At 43.8% G+C, this 23,618-nt stretch overlaps 1 protein-coding gene across 1 annotated transcript in view; it reads left to right on the top strand.

Moving 5' to 3' along the window:
* The first annotated feature begins 494 nt into the window (after window positions 1-494).
* col22a1 (collagen, type XXII, alpha 1) overlaps window positions 495-23,618 on the top strand; it is a 407,180-nt gene continuing 384,056 nt past the window's right edge. The window contains exons 1-2 of the mRNA XM_085992460.1: window positions 495-943; window positions 12,198-12,322. Coding sequence (XP_085848586.1) covers window positions 12,235-12,322 — 88 coding nt within the window. The 5' untranslated portion in view covers window positions 495-943; window positions 12,198-12,234. The remainder of the gene's footprint in view (window positions 944-12,197; window positions 12,323-23,618) is intronic.

Genomic DNA, 23,618 nt, shown 5'->3' on the forward strand with positions numbered 1-23,618 from the left:
GCATTAACTTGAGAAATCAATGATGCATTTCAAAGGTAATAACTGAAGTTTGGTGTTAATACAAGGAACCTTAGCCTAGATCTGTCAATGCAATCAAATATGATATTGCTTTTATTTACATTTTATTTTAAACTTTCATTTATTGCTGCAACTTTAACAAATTTCACGTTATTTAATTGACTACTATCTGCCGTGACAGCCGTTGAACCCCTTAAACCAATTTTAAAGCCCGAACACCAGGTGGCGCGATTTCTCTGCACCATCGCCTCGAGGCTGGATTATCACTTTTGAAAACATCAGTTCTGAAATAAAATAGCAGTTTCCGATCAGATTACTGATATACTGTATCTTTATAATTGTATTAAACTTTAAAAAAATACCCGGCCGGGGAATATGAAACAAACCTCAAATGTCATTGAAGGAAGGCAACCAGCCTCTCTGTTTAATGGATTTGCTATGAGATGGTTTCAGATACACAAGTACCAAAATACCCCAAAGTTTGCTATAATTGGATGGGCTGACAGTCTGGTTTAGTCTATGTGCTGCCGCTGAAACTTAATACAGTGACACTGCCCAAATCTAGAAGGGCTGAAGATGATCAAGAGATGAGGGATTTACTGAGAGAGAGAAAAAATAAATAGTGAAGAGGGGACCTTTATTTTTAGAGTATTGCCTGTGAACTTTTTTTGTGTGTCTCACTGGGTTTACTTCTTCAGTGGATGATCTTCAGATGATTTTCGGATTCATTCAAAGTGTGATTTTTCTTTGGAAAAACTTGGACGCTTGGATCGTGATGGGAGAGCTGTCACTTTAAAAAAAACTGAATTGAATAATCTGGAGTTTTTTTTGGCTCTTTGCTCAGTTTTGTCAATTATTTTCTTTTTCCCCATGATCGTGAGAATTTGACCTTGGAAGTTCTTTTTTAAGGAAATCTTTAGTGCAGGTAAGAATCTAATTTGAAACCAACATAATCTTTGCTCCCTGAGCTAAAAGGCTATTGCTCGAATGAGAGCTACTTACAGGTCGGTGGAATGCCAAGCTTAAATATTAATTTTAATAATGCTTAGTGCAAAAAGTTAATTTGTCTGCATGCTTCTTTAAATAATTATCCCGTGGTGTTTGTTTACTCTTTTATTTTAAATTAAGTGTATTGATTGTAAGTTCAGTAATTATGTCCCATGTGATGCAATGTTGCGTTTTACATCCCCCCCCCCCCCCCCCGAACAAAAGCGTTATATAAATTCGGGAACAGTTTTTTTTAGTTCAATGAAAATCTTATTTCTCGGTCGCTTGTTTACTTTTGGACAATGAAAGCAAACGGCAAGTAAAAGAATGCTGTCAGCGTGGTTTGAGGGCAACATTTTTTCTCTCCTGTGTTTCCAGTCCTGGGTTTACATTCAAACTCCAGGATACTTTGAGATGCTGATCATCGAGAGTTCGATTATAGCTGGACATAACTGAAAGGCCAGTGCCATTCTGCCAAAATGTCTTAACCCGTTTTTAAAATGATCTGTGTGTGTGTGTTCATAGGTTTGATGCTTGCCAGTGCAGGCAATGGCACGGTTTTCCACTTTGGGCACCCAGTTGTCATGACAAGTGAGAGGCAGAACATAACACTCTGCTCTGCCGCTTACAATATGCCCTCAAGTTTAGAAAGAGAGCCCCCTACTGCATCAGGATAACATTGCTATTTACAAACCAGCTTTCTTTTGTGGCCTATCTAATGCTCCAATTAAGTGCCAGGTATTGTGTCAGAGGGCATGGCCTCTCACCCTGTGTCTATCAAATGCCCCACATAAATGTCAGGCCTTGCATTGGAGGGTGTCGTCTTCCATACTGTCTCTATCTAATGCCCCATCTAAATGCAAGGTCTTGCATTGGAAGATGTATTTTCCACACTGTCTCTATCTAATGCCCTAATTAATGTCAAGTCTTGCATTGGAGGGTGCCTTCTTCCACACTGTCTTTACCTAATGCCCCATCTAAATGCCAGGTCTTGCGTTGGAAGATGTATTTTCCAAACTGTCGCTATATAATGCCCCATCTAAATGCCAGGTCTTGTGTTGGAAGATGTATTTTCCACACTGTCTCTATCTAATGCCCCAATTAATGTCAGGTCTTGCATTGGAGGGTATGTTCTTTCACGCTGTGCCTATCTAATACCCCACCTAAATGATAGGTCTTGCGTTGAAAGGTTTGTTCTTTCATACTGTGTCTATCTAATGCCCCAAGTAAATGCCAGGTCTTGCATTGGAGGCTGTGGTAATTCATGCTGTGTCAGAGCGGCTGCAGTGTAACTATGTGATGTCATAGTGGCATCTGACACTTGGCACTTGGGACGATGCTTGAAGTCCCACGCTATTTAAAGATAATAAATAATATCGGTAATTTCAACTAGTGTGCAGAGGACTTTTCAAATCATTGGAAATCTCACTGTGGAACAGAAGCCAGAGTGCTGCCTTCCCACTCTCAAGGTGAATAGTACACGATCCTGCTCCTATTTTGTGTGTCTAATTCTGTTAGATTCAGGAGATGGTTCTGTGATAGTGGATTGGCAGTTAGGATCAGATCAGCCATGATCTTATTGAATGGCGGAGCAGGCTCGAGGGCCCGATTGGCCTACTCCTGCTCCTGTTTCTTATGTTCTTATGTTCTTATATGGCTACACACTCACATCACTGTGAATTTCTATACTGTGGTGCTATTTGTTTTTCCAAAATTAACCCTCATCTTCAGTCTGCTTGACTATGGCACATCTATTATCAGCAAGAAAGGCATGTTATCAATGCGCCTGTATCCAGCTACAATGAGATACTACAGACCACACAGCTGTCACTGCCCACCAATTTCTTGTTTTCCTATCCTTCTTTTCCACCTTGTAGAGGAATGCCACTGGCTTGTCTTGGTGCCTTGCATTGCCAGTAACACAGAATGGGTAACCTAGCCCTGGGCCTCAGCCACTAGCGCTATGAAACCAACCATTCTAACCCTGCTATTCAAGAAAGGAGGGAGAGAGAAAACAGGGAACTACAGGCCAGTTAGCCTAACATCAGTCATTGGGAAAATGCTGCAATCCATTATTAAGGAAGTGGTAACAGGGCACTTAGAAAATCATAATATGATTAAGCAGCGTCAACATGGTTTTATGAAAGGAAAATCATGTTTAACAAATTCATTAGAGTTTTTGAGGATATAACTAGCAGGGTAGATAAAGGGGAACCAGTGGATGTAGTATATTTGGATTTCCAAAAGGTATTCGATAAGGTGCCACATAAAAGGTTGCTACGTAGTGCAAGATAAGGGCTCATGGGGTTGGGGGTAATATAAGCATGGATAGGGAATTGGTTAACAGACAGAAAACAGAGAGTATTCAAAAGGGCTGTGGATGCTGAGTCATTGAGTACATTCGGGGCTGAGATAAATAGCTTTTTGGACTCTGGGTGAACCAATGGATATGGGGATCGGGTAGGAAAGTGGAGTTGAGGTCGAAGATCAGCCATGATCTTATTGAATGGCGAAGCAGGCTCAAGGGGCCGTATGGTTTACTCCTGCTCCTAATTCTAATGTTCTTATGTTCATTGGAAGAAATGCACCAGAATGGTCCTACAATGGAATTATTTTTTAATGAATTATAGGATATCTAACCTGAGTAACCTGTGTTAATCCAATGGCATACACATGACTCTGCTTGTAAACTGAGGCCTCGGGCACTAGCCTGTATTCTTGTGTTGAAGAGTGAGCAGGATGAGGTTGAGCTGATAAGTTCGGTGTAACTAGCCCTCAAGTCAAGTCAGCTGCTTCTTTAGCCAAAGTTTCTGCTCCTGGGCACTATCCAGTGACTGCTGCCAGGGCCAAATCATGTGTAGAGATCAAGATCAGGCTTTGCCGACACCTGGGAATCCCTGGCCCAAGACCGCACAAAGTGGAGGAGAAGCATCCGGGAAGGCGCTGAACACCTCGAGTCTCTGGGAGCAAGCGGAAGCCAAGCGCAGGCAGCGCAAGGAGCGCACATCAACCCAAACACCCCACCCACCCGCCCCTTCCACCACTGTCTGCCCCACCTGTGACAGAGACTGTAGGTCCTGCATTGGACTCATCAGTCACCTGAGAACTCATTTTTAATGTGGAAGCAAGTCATCCTCGGTTCCGAGGGACTGCCTAAGAAGAAGAGAAGAAGACTGAATGAGTGTCAGTTGTTATGAGATCATACCACAGCACGAATCAGCCCTTTCAGAAAAGAAGCTAAAATTGAGAAAAATATCAAATCATAGAATCAAACTACATAAATATATAGAAGCTGTTCTACTTTTACATACTATGTGCAACAAGGATTTAGAATTATGACTAATCCCCCAGAACCATTATTCTTTCCATTATTTTAATAGCAACATTGAAATCAATAGGTTGACAGTTTTGTGAAATAGTAGAGAGAAGAATGTAGTACAAACATGTTAAGAGTTGTTCTCTTATTATCGCAAACGGTCATTTCAAGCTTACAGTTTCCATGAAACTATTTTCAGATGTACATAGTCACTATCTCAGCAGTAGCAGGCGTAAATAGAACAAATTTATGATGCCCCACCTCAACCAGCCTGAACCGTGAAGTTGGAGTGAGATGAAATCGGTTTCTCTGAAGGATCTTATAAGCAATGTATGAAGCAACAAGAGTTGGTTAAGTTGCTCTTCAGGTTGCTGTTTCCCTACAGATACTGTTGGCATGTTAACATCTGATTAAAGGGATTTTTTTTGAACAAACTAGTTAAAAATAAACTTTGCTGTAGTGTATAATCAGTGTATCTGTCTGCTTTCTATTATGGTTATTGAGTAGGTTCAACATCTATTTTTATTTTTGAAGCCACATTAACCATTTGGAAGTCTTTGAGAGTTGCCTTCTCTGTTTAATTATACAATGCCTCTGCATACTTTAGTGCTCAGTGACAATAGGCCAGTAACTGAAAGCCAAGATCTATGTTTAAAATGATAAAGGGATTTAATAGGACAGAAACAAAGAAAGCATTTCCTCTTGTGGGGGAATCCAGAACAAAGTGGCATAAACTTAGAATTAGAGCTAGACCACTTAGGAGTGAAATCAGGTAACGTTTTTACGTGTAATGGATGGTAGCCTTGGCTCAGTGGTAGCACTCTTGCCTCTGAGTCAGAAAGTAATGTGCTCAAACCTGGCCCACAGGATTTGAGCATAATCTCGGCTGACGATCCAGTGCAGTACTGAAGGAGAGTTGCACTGCCAAAGGTAGCATCTTTCAGATGAGATATTACAGCGAGGTCCTGTCTGCCCTCTCAGTTGGACGGAAAAGATCCAATGGCATATTCAAAGAAGAACAGGACAGATATTGGGGCAGATTTTCCTCTTCACGGCCAGGGTGTTAAGCATCACCTGTGCAGGGTGCAGAAAGGAAAATCTGGCAGGGAGGTTTGCATACCAGTAACAGAACCCACTGGATTTTCCTTCCATTGAAAGGTAGTAAAGAGGTAAATCTACCACATTGACTCTACTGGCACTAGGTACTCTCTGGTAGTCACCCAAATGGCCGTTATTCACGTATAAGCCTTGACAGTATCAGCAGGTTGTTTAACAACACAAGGTGGCATAGCTGCACATGATGCTTTCCTCACCTGATATCTATAAACTTGTACTTTCAATTCAGGGCTTGTTGGATAGCAACTGCTTTTCCTTGATGTAACCCCTGGGAGCTGATGCTAGTTGTGGTCTCCCTATCACTTTCTGAGCAGAGATCAAATAGCTCAGCACAGACTTGGAATCAAACCTGGGTTCTTCCCAGTTTGTATTGCTCATGGCTTTTCCTTACTTGAATATCCAATGATTGAATATCTCTCTTGTTTCTTGGTGACCAAGACTGGACACAGTGCTTAAGATCTGACCAGAGCACTGTGCAGTTTAATCACAACCTCCTCTGACTTATATTTTACTGTTTTAGCTATGTAGTGCAACATTCTATTAGATTTGTTAATTGTTGCTTTGCAATTGTCATACATCTTAAGCATTGGGTTTCCTAGGTCTCTTTCAACCATAGCCCTAGCTATTTCAACGCCGTCCATGGATTACATGTTTTGCTCATTTCTTCCTCCTTCCTTTACACTTGTCTACAGTAAATATAACTTTTTTCAGCTCACATATAGTTTGTCCAACTCATTCTTTAAGTTCTGAGCTGTTTCCTTCAATTCCCCTAGTTTAGTATCATCAGTAACTTTAACACATTTACATTGAGTTTTTGAATCCAAGCCAATAATATAAATTAGAAAGAGTAATAGTCTCAATACTGAGCCCTGGGGCACCCCACTTACTACTTCCCCCCCACTCTGACATAACTTGTCCGACAAGTACCCATTGCTTGCTACCCTTCAGCCAATTTCTTAGCCATTTGCAAGATATACCCTGAATCTGCCGTAGCTTTCAGCTTGACTACTGGCCTTCAGTGAAGAACTTTGTCAAGAGTCAAAAGGCACATATAATAAAGATGTAATTAGGAAATTTGAATTCAACTGTGACCACTGGCAATAGGCACGAGGAAAACATTGGCAAGCATCAGCGCCTATAAGAGATTAGAATCATTGCTGTCCCTGCAGTGAAAATATGAAACAGACTGCAATGCAAGTTAGTAGATGCTGTGAGGATTATTGCTTTTCCAGTGGAGAATATCTGGTCCATAATGGATTCAATGATAATAAGGATGGTAAAGACGTAGATTATCAATTACTCTATGGTCAACACATGGTTTCAGTCTTTTGGGGGCAATAGGGATATTAGCTGTGGAATGTAACCAGCCAGGTTTGATTCATGTGGTTAGGAATTCGAGATTGATGTGTAACTTTTTTGCATGTGTTTAGTGAAATTTATGCTCATTACAGTGAGCGATGCTAATTTTTTTGTAGCCCATCTGAGTGAAACTGCCAGTTTTCTGTCAATCAGTGCCAACTTGTAAGTTTTGTGCTGTGGGTCAATGCCCACCAGAAACTGGATCAAGGCTGGCCAGGCTCATTTCACATAATATTCTTACAGCCAGTGGACAAAAGAGACTTTTATCTCATTAGTCTTAACTAGATTTGACCCCAACTTCTAGAGTTGAAAGGCTAGTGTCTAAATCACTGCACCACACAGTCTGCCAATAGATTGATATATGAATTCCATTCACTTAAGGAGAAAATTCATAAATGTTAATCTTGTAACTGTTACCTGTAGGGGTGCTTGAACTCCTAACAAAAGTACTGAGACTGAAACTAGCAGTTAACCAAACGTGGTTTAATGCACTAGTAAAAGTTACAAACAAAAACACAGGAGAAACTCTATACAGGTCTGTACACCAATTGGTTCCATGAGGACAGAGGGGGAACGCCTCTCCCCTCTGACGTCATGACGACATCATGTTTCCCGCCGTTGGGAACGTCACGTGACCTGCGTGATGACGTCATCACGCTGGATCGCCATTTTACCGAACCCGCGCTGTTTATACAGAGCAAACACTTAAAGGTAACAAGCCCCTGTTAAAGGCAATTATATACATTACTGCAAGAGTCTCTTGGTGGCTTTGCCACATACGCCCCCCCAGAATTGTCTTTAATAAGGAAAGTCAATCACAGAGGAGGTCGGACAAGCCTGTTTGAACGACTCCTAAATTCCCGGAATCGCCGATCGCCATCGTGGCCGCGGGGCACGCCCCGGAGTCGGTGTTCTTGACGCGCAGTTGCTTGTTCGGTGTTTTGGGCACGAAACTGCAAGGCGGACGGCAGCTTCTGGCCTTCACGCCAAACCGAGCGTGGTAATAACAGAAACCGGTTGTTGGAGGCGTCGAGGCAGGGCCCTTTGGGGCGGGGTGTCTCGCGACAGCGCAGTATTGTTGTCGGACCGCGTATATTTTATCCGCCTCTTCGGCGAGCGCTATGCAATCCCCGGCATCTGATCTGGCGAGGGCCGCCTGCACCTGTTCGGGCAGTTGACTGAGGAACAGTTTGCGGAACAGGAAACATTGCGGTTCAGACCCCAGGAGTGTGAGCATCTGGCTCATCAACTCCGAAGGTTTGGAGTCTCCTAACCCGGGCAGCGTGAGTAGGCGGCGTGCGCGCTCTGCCTTCGTAAGGCCGAATACCTGCATTAGCCGTGCCTTAATGGCGACATACTTGTCGGTGGCCGGGGGGTTCTCCAGTAGGCTGATGATCCTCGATGCCGTCGAGCTGTCAAGTGCGGAGACCACGTAAAGATAACGGGTCTGATCCTGCACGACGTTGCGGAGCTCGAACTGCGCCTCCGCTTGTACGAACCAGGAGGCCGCCTGTTGTTCCCAAAATTGGGGGAGCTTCAAAGCCACTGCATTGGCTTCCATCATAGCCCTGCGTTCCGTTTCCGCCGCGAAGAATGTCCACGAGGATTCGGGGTCACCAATGTAGGAGTGCTTGAACTCCTAACGAAAGTACTGAGACTGAAACTAGCAGTTAACCAAACGTGGTTTAATGCACTAGTAAAAATTACAAACAAAAACGCAGGAGAAACTCTATACAGGTCTGTACACCAACTGGTTCCACGAGGACTGAGGGGGAATGCCTCTCCCCTCTGACGTCATGACATCATCGCGTTTCCCGCCGTTGGGAACGTCACGTGACCTGTGTGATGACATCATCGCGCTGGATCGCCATTTTACCGAACCCACGCTGTTTATACAGAGCAAACACTTAAAGGTAACAAGCACCTGTTAAAGGCAATTATATACATTACTGCAAGAGTCTCTTGGTGGCTTTGCCACATACCTATCATTCCTTATCTCTCTCAGTAGGTTATACAAATTGGGCAGAATGTATGAAATTGGACATGGTTTGTTGCACATTCACTATGTCATAATAGGCGTTGTTCTGGACAAAATAGCCCAGGCTCTCTCTAATTAGCAACTTTAAAGACAAAAGTAACAAGAGTGATTCAGAGACACTGATAAGTAAACAGCATTTTGGGTTAAGTGACAAATCGTTAAATATATTTCCCCATAAGGAAACTCACTTTTAGCTTGGCTGATTCTTGTTCAAAGGCAATATTATAAATTATCACTGCGTAATGAGTAGTTAAGTCAAAGGGCTGGTTTTATGTCCGATCAAACCCACCATTAAATTGCCATTTTTTCTGTGGTTTATTTTGTTACCATCAAAAAACTGGAGGCTACACTCTTTCTTTTACTAGTAGAACATCTGATAAACATCGTAAAGCTGTCAAATCTTTATGCCTAACAGGTGGTTTATTTAATGCCCAGTTATGAATGGGACTGGATTTTATTGGGATAGAGTGAAATGACCAAATATCCCCACAGGGCATGATGGCTCCTGAAATGATGGTGGTGGGGGGTGGGGGGGGGGGGTGGTGGTGGTGGGGGGCTGGAGGTATAAGCAATGTTGCCTGTGAATGACAAGAGATTGGTTTCCAATTGTGCAGACTGGGAAATGAATAAATATTTAGAGGCTTTACATCATAACTTTTGGGGAGCAAGAAGTAATTGTGCAGAATTTCCCTCAGGAGATTAATTGGTGGAGCCCATGACAGGGTAGATTATACGTTGTCTATGTAAAGAATGAGTTTAATAGACTTCTTCTCACTGCAAGATTTCTTACATTCTTATGTATCTATCCGTGTAATTAACCCCTTGTGAAGTAGGCCTACAAGTTGTCAGTCTGTGAGAACGTCAGTCCAATCCGACAAACTGATCACATTCTAACATTTTGGACTGCGTTTGCCTTTGATTTACCACCCATTTTCAAGTAATTTGGAGTAAAATGGGCAATAATAGCTACTGCCTCAACTATGCTGGTAAAAACTTGCACCAGAATTATCCTGCAGAAATAGCACCATTCCTACCACAGTCAAATGGGGCCAAGTGGCCAGAGTTAACACCTGCTCCATTTTCCACAATTTCCACCCCAAATCTCACCCAAATTATCACCATTACTATATAAGTGTCAGTATGAGCTGCAGAGCAGTATCCCTGAGAGTGACACCAGATTCAGGAGGCCATTTTGTTTGCTGCATGGCGCTCTGGAGAGTTTGTCGCAACTTTAACGATCCTGTTTAACTCTGCAGACAGTACAGTTGTGGACTGGGGATGTAAATTCCAGATGGGAATACCTCTATTCCTATATTTTGTGAATGAGAAGGATGGGGATGAGGGATGAAGACATATATTCACTATACGCAAATACCCACTCACCAGGTTTACAGACTAAAAATGGTCTTATTTAGACTTGTCATCCTTGACTCAGAAGGCTGCACTTCTCCCCTCCTCAAAAAAACTGGGGAGATATGTTAGCTCCTGGCTTCAGACTTTCACCCCATTTCCACCAGGTTGAATTTCCTTCCAGGCAGCACCTGATGACCATTGACACATTAGATAGGCAGCAGTATAAAGAAATTTCAGGCAGGCCATACAATTATTTTCCTGATAGAACCAAGCAAAGACAGTGAGTTGTCCAATTCTACTGACTGACAACATTCCTATAGGTGCAAGGAGCAATTGACGGAAAGCTTCATATGTGAACCCATTCAATTCCAAGAACAGAAAAACTTTTCATTCCATTGAAATGCCAATCACCCTATCCTGCATGTGAATACCCATTACCCAGGAAACTTTCATGATGTTTACATCATATGACAATCTACCATACCAGCTTTTATGACAGTCGGATATTCAGATGGCTGATTGGTGAACAGGGCTACCATTTGCAGTCATGACTCATGGGCCCTATAAGGATTCCATGGATTGAGGGGGGAAACAGATATCATGAGACTCATGTCAGTACAAAAAGTACCATAGAGCAGACTGCAGCCTCGTTTTAGTTGGCTGGATGCATTTGGTGATACAGCCTAGTGAGAGTCACCAGAATCATTATAGTACAGCCAGCAGACAGAGAAAGGAGGACACAGCTTATAGCCCAGTGCCTTTGATGAATAAAGGTTGACACACCAGAGAAAGTCACTTAACAGCTGCCTACCTCCACCCCACCCCCCACACCGCCAAAACCCTCACAAAGTCCCTCACTGTCAAAGCCTTCTGTCGATTTCTGTCATAAGACAGAAATCTATATTTCTGTTAGTATCACCTTGCAAAGATCCACAGAGATGAATTCAGAACTCTTTGTGGTCAAGCCATCTTTGGGTGAATGACATTCGTTCACCCTATCTAGAACTACTCTTAACACCATGTCTAGTCATTGTGCTAGCTACCCTACTTGCTCGAGTTCTTTGTCTGCTACTATTATGAGGTAATCCCTGAATGAGATCAGGTTGCGTTGGTGGCTGGGATGGTTTTCCTGGAGTTTTACGGGTGACTCTTGTTTCCGTGAAGCAGCTGTCTCAGATGTATCAGCTTCTGGCTGCCTTTCTTTTGAATTGTCAAGGTGTACTGGGCACATGTCTGAAGCTCTCTCATGTGCATCATTCGAAGGGACTTTAAGGAAGCAGGTTCATTACCACTTTCTGGAGAGACAGTGGCATATGTGGCCACTCCTTGCAGCCCACTGGTGCAGGGCATAGGCTCAGAAGTGACATTGACCACGATGTCATAACAGACCTAACCAAGTCTTGGAAGCTTTGTGCACGTGCAGTGTTCAGGTTAACCTTCAAGGTCTCCACTGAAGCATTGAGTAGCTGCCACTCCAGGAGTCACCACTGTCCTTAGAATCTCCTCCTGGCAACTTGTTGCTGCAGAACTTTTAGAAGTGTCACTCCAGGGTGCTCTGCATGCCATGAAAAACTTCCTGTAACATGTTGCAGATGTGTGTAGTGGGTACCTCTCTTTATATTGTCATCTCAGCCAAAAGGATGGACACTGTCTCCACTGCCTGCAAGTAAGAGCGAAGCCCCCCGTCATAGGGGTTGGTCTCAGTGGAGGAAAAGTCCACATTGCTCTTCTGTTCTTCCAACAGAAGGGAACTGTGTGGAAGGTTAACCCTTCAGGAGAGAAAGCAGACTGAAGGGAACTTAATAAAAAAATATACCATTTACATTTGAAAATTTTAAAGCATTCCATTCGTCTATGCGCCAAAATGTGTAATTATGGTTTCCAGAACATTAGAAATGTACAGGACCAGAAAAGACCATTGCGGTCCACCTGGCTGGATTTCTGCTTGTCGAATAGAATGTTGAGAGCAATCTATGAGTTAACGATTAATCTCTTTCTATTTTACCACAGGGTTTAATGTCCTAATATCTCTTCCCAGCAAAAAGGAATGGTCCTTCGAGCTATGTCTCGAGTTTCATATGTCATCATAATTCTCTCGTTATGGGCTGGAGAGGAGACAAATGCACAGAGAGCAGGTATGGTGCCTGTTTCATTATTGAAAGTACAACTGGTCAGATATGATGAAAATCCCTTTTCTCAGACATCCGCTGCTTCCGTTGTCCATACAGTTGTAAAAATTACAGCACGGAAAATCTCCATTTTGCTCAAAATCTAGTGTGATTTTGAGTTTGTCTCCTTTGTTCAGTTCAACATTGTCATATTCTGCCTTATCAAATACCTGTCTCATTCCATTTGAAATTAATCTCTACTTCAACAAGCACTGTGGCAAATAACACAGTGTGAAAAGTCTTCCAACTTTCCACTTTGCTCTTGTAATAACCGTAAATCTGTGCCCACTTGTTACTGTGCCATCTTCCTCTCTCACTGAACTTTCTGCCCAGCACGCCTGCTGGGGACTAATTTCACCAACTTCCTTACCAACCTCCTCATCGTTCCGCTTACTCCACCTACCATTAAGCCTGCCGTCACATTGTACCGTCGAGAGTTGGACTCTGAAGGCATTCATCATTTGCTATATCGAGGTCTGATCTGCAGCTGTGGGTGTGTGGAGATCAGTGGATAAGCACAGAGCCGCTCTCGTGCCGCTTGCTGCACCCTTCACTGCTGGAAGACATGTCAGCGAATGCCTCTTTAATCTGCAGCAAGCCTTTAAGACCTGCAGCAGCAGTACACGATTTACCACCCCCAATGGATGAACTCATTTAGAAGAATGAGAGGGGATTTCATTGAAACGTATAAAATTCTGACAGGGCTAGACAGACTGGATGCAGGGAGGATGTTTCCCCTGGCTGGGGGGTCTAGAACGAGGGGTTGCAGTCTCAGGATACAGGGTAGGACATTTAGGACTGAGATGAGGAGAAATTTCTTCACTCAGAGGGTGGTGAACCTGTGGAATTCTCTACCACAGAAGGCTGTGGAGGCCAAGTCACTGAATATATTTAAGAAGGCGATAGATAGATTTCTAGACACAAAAGACATCAAGGGGTATGGGGAGAGAGCAGGAATATGGTATTGAGATAGAGGGTCAGCCATGATCATATTGAATGGCGGAGCAGGCTCGAAGGGCCAAATGGCCTACTCCTGCTCCTATTTTTCTATGTTCTAATTGCAAATTTTAGGCAATTCTCAAGTCTGCAGGTCACCCACAATGTAAAAATTAAGTGTCAGCTTTAGCTCAGTGGTAGCACTCTTGTCTCTGAGTCAGAAAATTGTGGTTTCAATGTCCCACTCCAGAGACTTGAGCACATAATCTAGGCTGACACTTTAGTACAGTACTGAGGGACCGCTGCACCGTTTGCCCTCTCAGGTGGATGTAAAAGATCCTATTGCATTATTTGAAGAAGAGCTGAGAGCTCTCCCCAGGGTCCTGGCCAATCTTTATCCCTCAACCAACATCACTAAAACAGATTATCTGGTCATTATCTCATTGCTGTTCCTGGGACCTTGCTGTGCACAAATTGGTTACCATTTTTCCTACATTACAACAGTGACTACACTTCAAAAGTACTTCATTGGCTGTAAAACACTTTGAGACATCCTGAGATTGTGAAGGGCGCTATATAAATGCAAGTTCTTTATTTCTTAAATTAGACTAAACTCATAAATGTGGCTGGATTCAGTGCTTGTGGTTCAGTGCTTGTGGTTCAGTGCTTGTGGTGTTATTCCCACCACCAGTTCCAAGGCGGGACATCAAAACTGGCCCCAGTGCTTCCACGCTGTAAAGTAATACATTTTGGAAGTTAAAAATAGGGAAGGGAATGCACCACAAATAGTTTAAATTTAACTATTGAAGTAGAGGAACAGAGAGACCTATGTATGCAGGCAGACACAGAGGTCATTAAAGATAGCACCCGAAGCAAATGAAGCCATAAAAGAGGAAAATGGTATCCTTGGTTTTGTATCTAAAGGCATGGAATATAAAAGCAAAGAGATAATGTTGAACTTGTACAAGTTCTTAGTTAAGCTGCTGTTGGAGACTTGTGTGTGGTTTTGTACCCTGTTACAGGAAGGTTATAGAACGAATGGAAAGGGTGCAGTGTAGAATCACTAAGATGTTACCAGGGATGAGGGATTATAGTTATGAAGCAAAACTTGATAAGTTACAGATTTTTTTCACCAAAGTGGAGAAGTTTAAGGATAACTTTACATGAAAGGTAATTAGTGATACATTGAGCGGAGTTTAACCACAAAAAACAGGTGGGTTGGGGTCGGGTGGGAGGTTAAAGAGTTAACATAGAAACATAGAAGATAGGAGCAGGAGTAGGCCATTCGGCCCCTCGAGCCTGCTCTGCCATTTAATGAGATCATGGCTGATCATCCAAATTTAGTACCCTGTCCCTGCTTTCTCCCCATAGCCCTTGACCTCTTTAGCCTTAAGAAATATATCTAACTCCTTCTTGAATATATTTAATGAATTGGCCGCAACTGCCTTTTGTGGTAGAGAATTCCACAGGTTCACCACTCTCTGGGTGAAGAAATTCCTCCTCATCTCTGTCCTAAATGGCTTACCCCTTATCTTTAGACTGTGACAACTGGTTCTGGATTCCCCCGCCATCAGGAACATCCTTCCTGCATCTAGTCTGTCTAGTCCTGTTAGAATTTTATAAATTTCAATGAGATCCCCTCTCATTCTTCTAAACTCCAGCGAATATAAGCCCAATCGACCCAATCTCTCCTCATACATCATTCCTGCCATCCCAGGTATCAGTCTGGTGAATCTTCGCTGCACTCCCTACATGGCAAGAATATCCTTCCTCAGATAAGGCGACCAAAACTGCACACAATACTCAAGTTGTGGTCTGACCAAGGCCCTGTACAACTGCAGCAAGACATCCGATCCCCACAACCTCCAATCCCCCCTCTGGCCTTCGATCCTCGGCCTCAGCCCACGATCCACTCTCTGGCCCCCAACCTCCCCCTCTGGCCTCCGATCCCTACTTCAGCCTTCCAGCCTCCCCCCCTCCAGCTCCCAGCCTCCCCCCCTCCGACCCCGATCCTCCTCCGGCCCCGATCCTCCTCCAGCACTGTCCTCCTCTGCCCCCGATCCTCCTCTGGCGCCGAACCTCTGGCCCCGATCTTCCTCTGACCTCCGACCATTACAAACCCTCCCATCCCTCCATCCCTCTTCTCTGCAGCTTGGTGCCACAGCCTCTCCATCTGGCTGGCATGCGGGCAGGAATCAAAGCTTTGGGCTGCTAATCAGGCCCTGCCGTTAAATTCGACAGGGCCTGCGGGAAACCCGTTCTCCCCAGTTTCCAGACCGCTTTCCAGCATCCCTGCTCCCTACCCGCCTCCAAATTAAAATTCCGGCCATTGCTTCCATTATTTGACAAGACAGTAACAAAAGAACAGAGCCAGGAGTTTCTGCTTTGAGCGCAATCAGCCATATGGACGCAAATTGCGCTGAAAATTGCGCTAGTTTTAAGAAGTGTTTTTGTTGCTTAAGTTTGCATATCGCTAATTAGCGGAAACTCACAATGGTGATTAATTCGATCTGGGGGCATGGCCAGTTTTGTGGTTGGGGCCGGCTTCTAGTGCGATGTTTTTTAAAATAGCGCAAAAGATTTGGGAACTTATAGTGTAAGTGAGTTACGCCCAAAACCACTTACGTTCGTGCTTTCTGTGATCTTTTACATTGGTTCAAGAATCAATTAGCCCAAATCAGGCTCCACCCACAAACCGGCCTCACTCCCCCCCTCCCCCCCCCCCCTCATCCACCCAGGTCAAAATTGCGAGATTCCACCATTTGCTCTGGTTCGGGAAGGCTCTTCAAATTGCACTCATTCTTTTAGGTGCACAGGCATTGTAAGCATGTTTTAAAAGCTTTTTCATGTCAAAGAATATTTAATTTACTAAGAAACTGACTAGTGCACACCAATAAAACTATTAAATGGTTCAGCATCGTTTTTTTAAATAATTTTCAGTGATGTTAAATCAGGTTACTCACAGATGGAGCACTGGACACTTATTAAAAATGCTTATTTTTGGTGATAAACCCATTTTCAGCTGTATTCATTAAACTGCACCAGGTTATCTCTCTTAAACATATCAAGCTTCTTCCTCTTATCGTGTCCACGGACAGTCTATACATAGCCCAGCCAGAACTGGACACATTTTTGCGCCTTGTTGTTGGATTCGGCAAGATCTGCAACAGTGCAGGGTTCCTCTAACGATGGGCATTGCAGGAGATGTTGCTTAGTCTGTGCCTCAGTTCCACATTCACAAGTTGTCGGGCTGGTTGAATATCCACATAATAAACACATCAAGCAATACTCTTTAATGGAAATAAACAATAGAGAAATGATAATGTTTTATTATGCTGCCCGATTGCGCTGGTACATGGAAGATTTTACATTTCTGATTACACGAATTAGCGGGAGCATGAAGCATAACCTTACCAGCGCAATTTCAAGTGCATTTTGGGCACAATTTCCCAAATGCGCCCAAAGCAGAAACTCTACCTCATGATATATAAAGTCTGTGGGGAGCAAGCTGAAGGGTACCTCACCATCATCCACTCTCCATGAATTTGAGTTCATCCAAAACTCGCATCAAGTCCCGTTCACCCATCACCCCTGTGCTCGCTGACCTACATTGGCTCCCGATCCACCAACGCCTTCGTTTTAAGCGCCTTGGGACATTTTACTATATTAAAGGTGATATATAAATGCAAGTTGTTATTGTTGTGGTGTGTTATAATTTCTGGGCCTATTCTAGGTATTCTCTTTAATCTGTCATCACTGCTCTCTTCCGTAAGTGAATCCCATATCTGTTACAATGAGGAGTTTACCATTCCTGCCCAATATCTAGTCATATGATCGCATGACTCAAGATCATAACAATAAAGGCCCCATGCTCTATGAATTGGGTCATGTTATCTCCCACATGCAACCATGTACAGTTCTCCAATCTTCCAAGAGGCAGAACTGATGAACAGTGAGAGAGTAAAATGAAAAAAATAAGAAGTTGGCATATTTTACAGATTACATTTGACTGAACAAAGTAGCAAATCCTGAATTTTAACTTCTTCCATAATGTTTCCCATAACATATGGGGGGAAAAATTCAGTTGGTTGCGCCTCCCGTTAATGTCTTAAGAGGGCGCTAACGGGACACAAAGCAACTAGCGCCCGGGCGCGGCACTGCCCCCGCCTCCTGCAAAATTCAGCGGGAGGTTAGTGGTGGCGCTAACCGGTAGTGCCCTGCAGCGCTGCGCCACTGGCGATGATGTCATTGGCGTGTGTAGCGCCCCGCTCATGCCCCGGCCACGATCTTCGGGAGTGCCCCCTGATTTACCACCGGATGCTATGTCCGACGGGGTCAGGGGGGCGTACCAGCGGCCAAGGAGGCGCAACTTAAAGGCGAGGTATGGAACGGCCATTTTTGTTGCTGGCCGCCTGCCAGCACCTGCCTGCGCTCCCGTCCCAGACCTCCTGAAACGCCCCACCCCCCCCCCCCCCCCCCCCCCGTGGAGTGCTGGCTGCACTCCAAGAGCCTGGCACTTCTCTTGAGTGCCGGGCTCTTTTGCCTGCACTCCCGATCCCCGGGGGCCCAGCTGGGCCCCAGGTCGCGCTGCACAAGGCCCCTCCCCTTTAAGAAGGGGAGGAAGGCCTGCAATACCACGGTGCAATAAATAATGGTGGATCGTTCCCTTCCCTGTTACCCTTACCTGTCTTCCACAACTGACCCCAGACTATCTTTATTCTTTACCTGGACAGGAAGGTGGCAGTTTGACTGCCTTTGTTTCCTCTAGGCTCGACTATTCCAATATTCTCCTGGCCAGCCTTACATCTTCCACCCTCCATAAATTTGAGCTCAACCAAAATTCTGCTGCCCGTATCCTAACTCGCACCAACTCCCATTCACCCATTAGCCCTGTGCTGACGTACCTACATTGGTTCCTAGTCCATCAGTGCCTTGATTTTAAAATTTTCATCACGTGTTCAAATCCTTCCATGGCCTCGCCCCTCATTAGCTCTGTAACCTCCTCCAGTCCTACAACCCTCTAAGAACTCTGCGTTCCTCCAACTCCGGCCTTGTGTGCAGCCTTCACTTCCTTCACCCCTCCATTGGTGGCCATTCCTTCAACTGTCTTGGCCCTAAGCTCTGTAATTCCCTCACTAAACCTCTCTACCTCTCCATCCCTTGCTCCTCATTTAAGAAGCTCCTTAAAACTATCCCTTTGACCGAACATTTGGTCACTTGTTCTGATGTCTCCTTCTTTGTCAATTTTTGTCTGATTATACTCCTGTGAAACACCCTGGGACCTATTACTAAGTTAAAAGTGCTATATAAATGCAAGTTATTGTTGATGCTAACTCCCTCCCTGGAGTTGGCCAATAGTACTACCAATCAAACTGGTCATGCCAGATAACTGGCAAGCTGCTAGTCAGGGCAGTTATTTGAACATACCAGCTTTGAATGTATGTTGGAATTATATGAAAATTTTATGGTCTTGATCTCATAAGGATAACAATTTCAACGTCTGGCCCATCTCTATTCGTGAGAACCCATTGAGACACCTGGTTCTCTATATTTCAAATGGCTCCTGCATTCCCTCTACTAAGGGACAAAAAACATTATTGGAACTCGGAATATTAAATCTTAGAACCTTAGGTTTAACCATATCAAAGCCATAATGTAGCTTAAACCAAGAGTTGCTCCCAAGTGAAATATACAGACATCCTGAAACGTGACAGTAGGATTAGACTAGGTACCTCAGGTGGGGACAATTGCTGACACAGGCTTGATGGGTCACATAACCTTTCTCTGTTGAAACACCCAATGATTCTATGGCAGTGTCTTGAGCCTTTCGTCCACAGACCCAATAGTCTTATAAATAGCTGAAAAAAATCATGGAATCAATTGCTAGGAATAAACTCGAGGAGTATCCTTATTAAACTAATCTATTAAGTAATAGGCGACTGAGCTTAAGAAGCCTAATGAGCCTCCTTGACTTTTTTGTGGAAGTGGCATCCCAAGTGGACAGTGCAAAACTGCCTGACGTGGTGTACTTAGATTTTCAAAAAGCTTTTGATAAAGTCGTTCCTGAAGGGCTACTACTATATCTGAAAGGGGTAGGAATTCAAAGTGAAACCTGGATGGAGATAAGGAATTGACTGAAGGAAAGAATGCAGCAGTTACTTGTTAGGGAAGTGGAGAACACTGAGTGGAGTGTCACGGGGTTTGGTGCTGGGTCCCTTTTGTTCCCAATTTACATTGATAAGTTGGATACAGAAAAGCAATGCAAACTGGTCAAGTTCACTAAACTAAGGAGGAATGTCAAGCAGCTAAGGATCTAAAAAGGAGTTAAATAAAATAAATCAATGGGTAAATCAGTGGTAGATGAAATTCAATACAGACACGTGCAAGGGAATTTAGACTAGAAAGAAAAATGATTGCCACATGTATATAAAGAATGGTGTAGAAATAGCTAAAAGTAAGGTGGAAAGGGATTTAGGGGATGATGGTTGACTTGGCACTTAACATGTGAGCCGGACATTGTCTTGAGAGATTCTCCCACTCGGCCACCATACCTTTGGTGGAAAATCAGCGGAAACCCTGTTTATGTGTCTCTCTGGGGTTTCTGCCAATGCGTAAATAAATCCGAAAAACTTAAGTTTTCATCAGTTCAGCTGATTTCACTGATTGCCAGCTATGGGGAGTTCCACAGCGCAGCCTGCAGCTGAGCAGCGAACAACTGACCGCAATTTCAGGATTTTCGCCTTTATCTGGCATGCGCTAAATCCTGAAGTTGCGGTCAGCTTCAGAGGGGTAATGATGGTGAACGCTAGGTCCGGGCCATAGTCCTTTCATCTCTGGGACTTGAGTTTGACTCCATTCCATAATAATGGATCAAAGTCTCCATTCCCTGCAGGTTGTCAGGTTCCTACCTGAAATGGATTTGCCTGATTTTAACCGAGTTTCTGGTAACCATGGGCCAATAAAAAAACAAAACTGTTGTTAAGTTGTCAATCTCACACAAGCACAGCAGGTGTGGAACTCTCGGACTGGTGTAGTGAGGAATATGGGGGTAATTTTACACTTCTGTTAAAGAGCTGTGCACGATGGAAGCACATAGCAGGAAATCAGACATGGAGGACAATATGATTGATTTTCCATCCACTGAAATTAATGGATGGAAAATCATATGGCTGTCAAAAGACAAAAGTGCTCATGTCGCTTCTAGTTCTGTTACGGGAGCACAAACTTGCAAATTTATCCTTAATCATCCTTCACCCTAATGAGTGCAAATCACCAAAAAAAAGAAACGATTAAGGGACTAATATTAACACAGGGCTGAGCTGAATAACATCCTTTTAATATAAAATTAAGTGTACAACAGCAACAATTTGCATTTATATAGCGTCTTTAACATAGTAAAACCTCCCAAAGTTGCTTCACAGGGGCGTTATCAAACAAAATTTGACACCGAGCCATATAAGGAGATATTAGGACAGGTGACTAAAAGCTTGATCAAAGAGATAGGTTTTAAGAAGCATCTTAAAGGAGGAGAGAGGGGTAGAGAGGTGGAGAGGTTTAGGGAGGGACTTCCAGAGCTTCGGGCCTAGGGAGCTGAAGGCACAGCTGCCAATGATGGAGTGATTAAATTGGGAATAAACAAGAGCCCAGAATTGGAGGAGTGCAGAGATCTCAGAGGGTTGTAGGGCTGGAGGAGGTTACATAGAATAACACCGCCATTAGTGATAATCAACACAGTGAAACAATTGTTCCTTAAGCTTTTTTACAGAGCCCGACTCAATGCAAAGACCAGTTTTTGTTTGCCAGGTTCGAACATACACAAGTGGGGTTAAGTTCAAAGTTGAAGTGTTAGGCCTAAGGCAGTGTCATTTAACATCAATCAAAGTCAAAGACTGCTGCTACAGTACTCCAGCTGTTTTTTTGGAGTGCAGAAAGACCTAGAAAAAATTACGTTGGGCTGCTAATCACCTAGTCCAAGATTTAAGCCCTAATGCATGCTCCAAAAACCTTAGTTTAGCAAGTAATAGTTAATTTATAAGGAAATGATAAGGAAGTGGGACTTCGTAATTTTGTAAAACTTCAAGGTGCCCTAACTGAAGTTTTCAAGATTGTGAAGGGAAATGACAAAGTCAATCCAGACAATTTTTTCACTATGGCGAAGGGTTCTAATACCAGGAACACAAGTTAGGAAGTTACAGTCTCACCTTGCTTCTTATTAGGAACATAGGAACAGTAGGCTATTCACACTTCAAGCCTTTTCCACCATTGGCTGATCAGTACCTCAACTCCATTTAGCCCCATTTGGTCAAACCCCTTGATATCTTTACTTAGCGAAAATCTATCAATCTCAGTCTTGAAAATTTGAATTCACCTTTAGAGGAGAGAGGTCCATATTTTCACTACCCTTTATGCAAAGAAATGCTTCCTGGTTTCACTCCGAAATGGACGAGCTCTAATTTGCCCTCTTGTTCGTGAAATAGTTTTTCTGTATCTACCTTATCAACTCCCTTTATCAATTTAAATACCTTGATTAGATCACCCTTCGATCTCCTAAACTCAATGGAATACAAGCCAGTTTCTGTAACCTGTCCTCATAATTTAAGGCCAATATATATTTGCTGAGGTACAGTGCCCAAAACTGAACACAATATTCCAGATGGGGTCTGACCAAGACTCTACAACTGAAGCATCACTTCCTCACTATTGAATTCCAATCCCCTTGAGATAAAGGTCAACTTTCCGTTAGCTTTCCATACATCCTTTCTGGTCTGTCAGAAGCTCCAATTCATAATCACAATAGCACATGATCACTTAGTCACAGCTTATATTCCATATCCCATGTGTGTATAATGTTACCAGAGAAGGCCACTGACGTAGGCAGTACATACAGAGTGGGCAGTTGGGTTTCTGGAGAGAGTGGGACCCACAGGGATCGCATATCAGGGGTTATTCTGTGCTTCCCATGCTCCCAATGTGAGGCTGCACCTGCAGAGAAAACAGCTCAGTGAATTGAGGGGTAGTGTTGCAGTCTCCGATCTGTGCTCTCTGCGAGCTTGGCTTCCCCGTGAAATTGCGGAATGGCCCTCTCAGGAATTTGCACACCTGCCCCCATGATTCCAGTGGATGGGAATTTGTCGGGTCAGACATCCAAATTCCTGATATGCATTATTGACGCTTGAGGCGCTGCCCAGGATTGTCCATTCATAACATTTACCTTTACATTCCTACTCCTGCATAATATGACTGGTGTCGCAGATAAAGGTACGGTGGTGTACTCCCAGAGTATTGAAACTGACCGCAACTTCGGGATTTGGCGCAAGCGCATGCTGAAATCCCGAAGTTGCGGTCCGTCAATTACGCCTCCGAAACTGGCTGCACAGTGCCCCCGCCACCCCCTCCCCCCACAAAGGCGTCATTCAGTGAAATCTTATAAATCATTGAAACTGACGAAAACTTCGGCTCTTCCGCAGTAATTATGCTGTTAAATTCCCCACTAAAAGTTAGACCCAAAGGGATTAGCTGTCATTGGGGTTTTAAAAGCGTATTGACTACTAAACAAATGTTAAGGGCCTGGAAAATGAATTTTAATTTTTTGCAGTGTGAAATTTGTCCATTTTAATAAAAAATAAAATTTTTAAGAAACGTTTTTTTAAAAATTACATTTTTTGAAGTTTGTGCATTTTTATTTTCGTTTTTCCTTTTCCCCATGTGAGAACCCCAATCTTTCTTTTGCTCTCACTAACTATTTTACAAAGGTAGAATTTTAAGGACTTACTCATTTCCTTGTTCGCTGTCACTGAGAATTTTGCCTGTTGATTTGCTGCTTAGACAGCCTGTTGATGCCACAGCACTTCACTCAAGGGGATCCCCATTAAGTTCCGTTGAATTGAATTGAAGGTCAGAAAACCCGAAGCTCTCGACACAGGGATTGCGAGAACCCTGTGAGGAGCGTAGTTCAGGGTCAGCAGCTAGCTCCTGTGCTTCGCCGGGCCAAAGACGCTTTCTGAAGAACAGATCCATGGGAAGGAGATGCAGTGTGTAAAGCTTTGCTGTTGATAGACTTTTGAAATTGACACAGAACATAGGGCTAGATTTTCAGTTGCTTGCGCCAGCAGTTAGCGCCTTAAGAGAAGTGATTTCCGGGCGCTATGCGTGTAGCGCCCGGGCGCAGCGCAGTTTGCGCCCCGCCCCAAATTAAGTTGCCCGTTAGCGCCGGCGCAAAGTTTAGCGCCCGCCCGGATGCGCGCGCAGAAAATGACGTCACATCCTCGTGCAACGCCCTTTGGCCGCCCCGATTGCAAACTTCAGTCGGACCGCCCCATTGTGCGGC

Source organism: Somniosus microcephalus, chromosome 7 (assembly GCF_052327205.1).
Source record: "Somniosus microcephalus isolate GS21.2 chromosome 7, FLI_Smic_1.0, whole genome shotgun sequence".
Taxonomy (NCBI): Eukaryota; Metazoa; Chordata; class Chondrichthyes; order Squaliformes; family Somniosidae; genus Somniosus; species Somniosus microcephalus.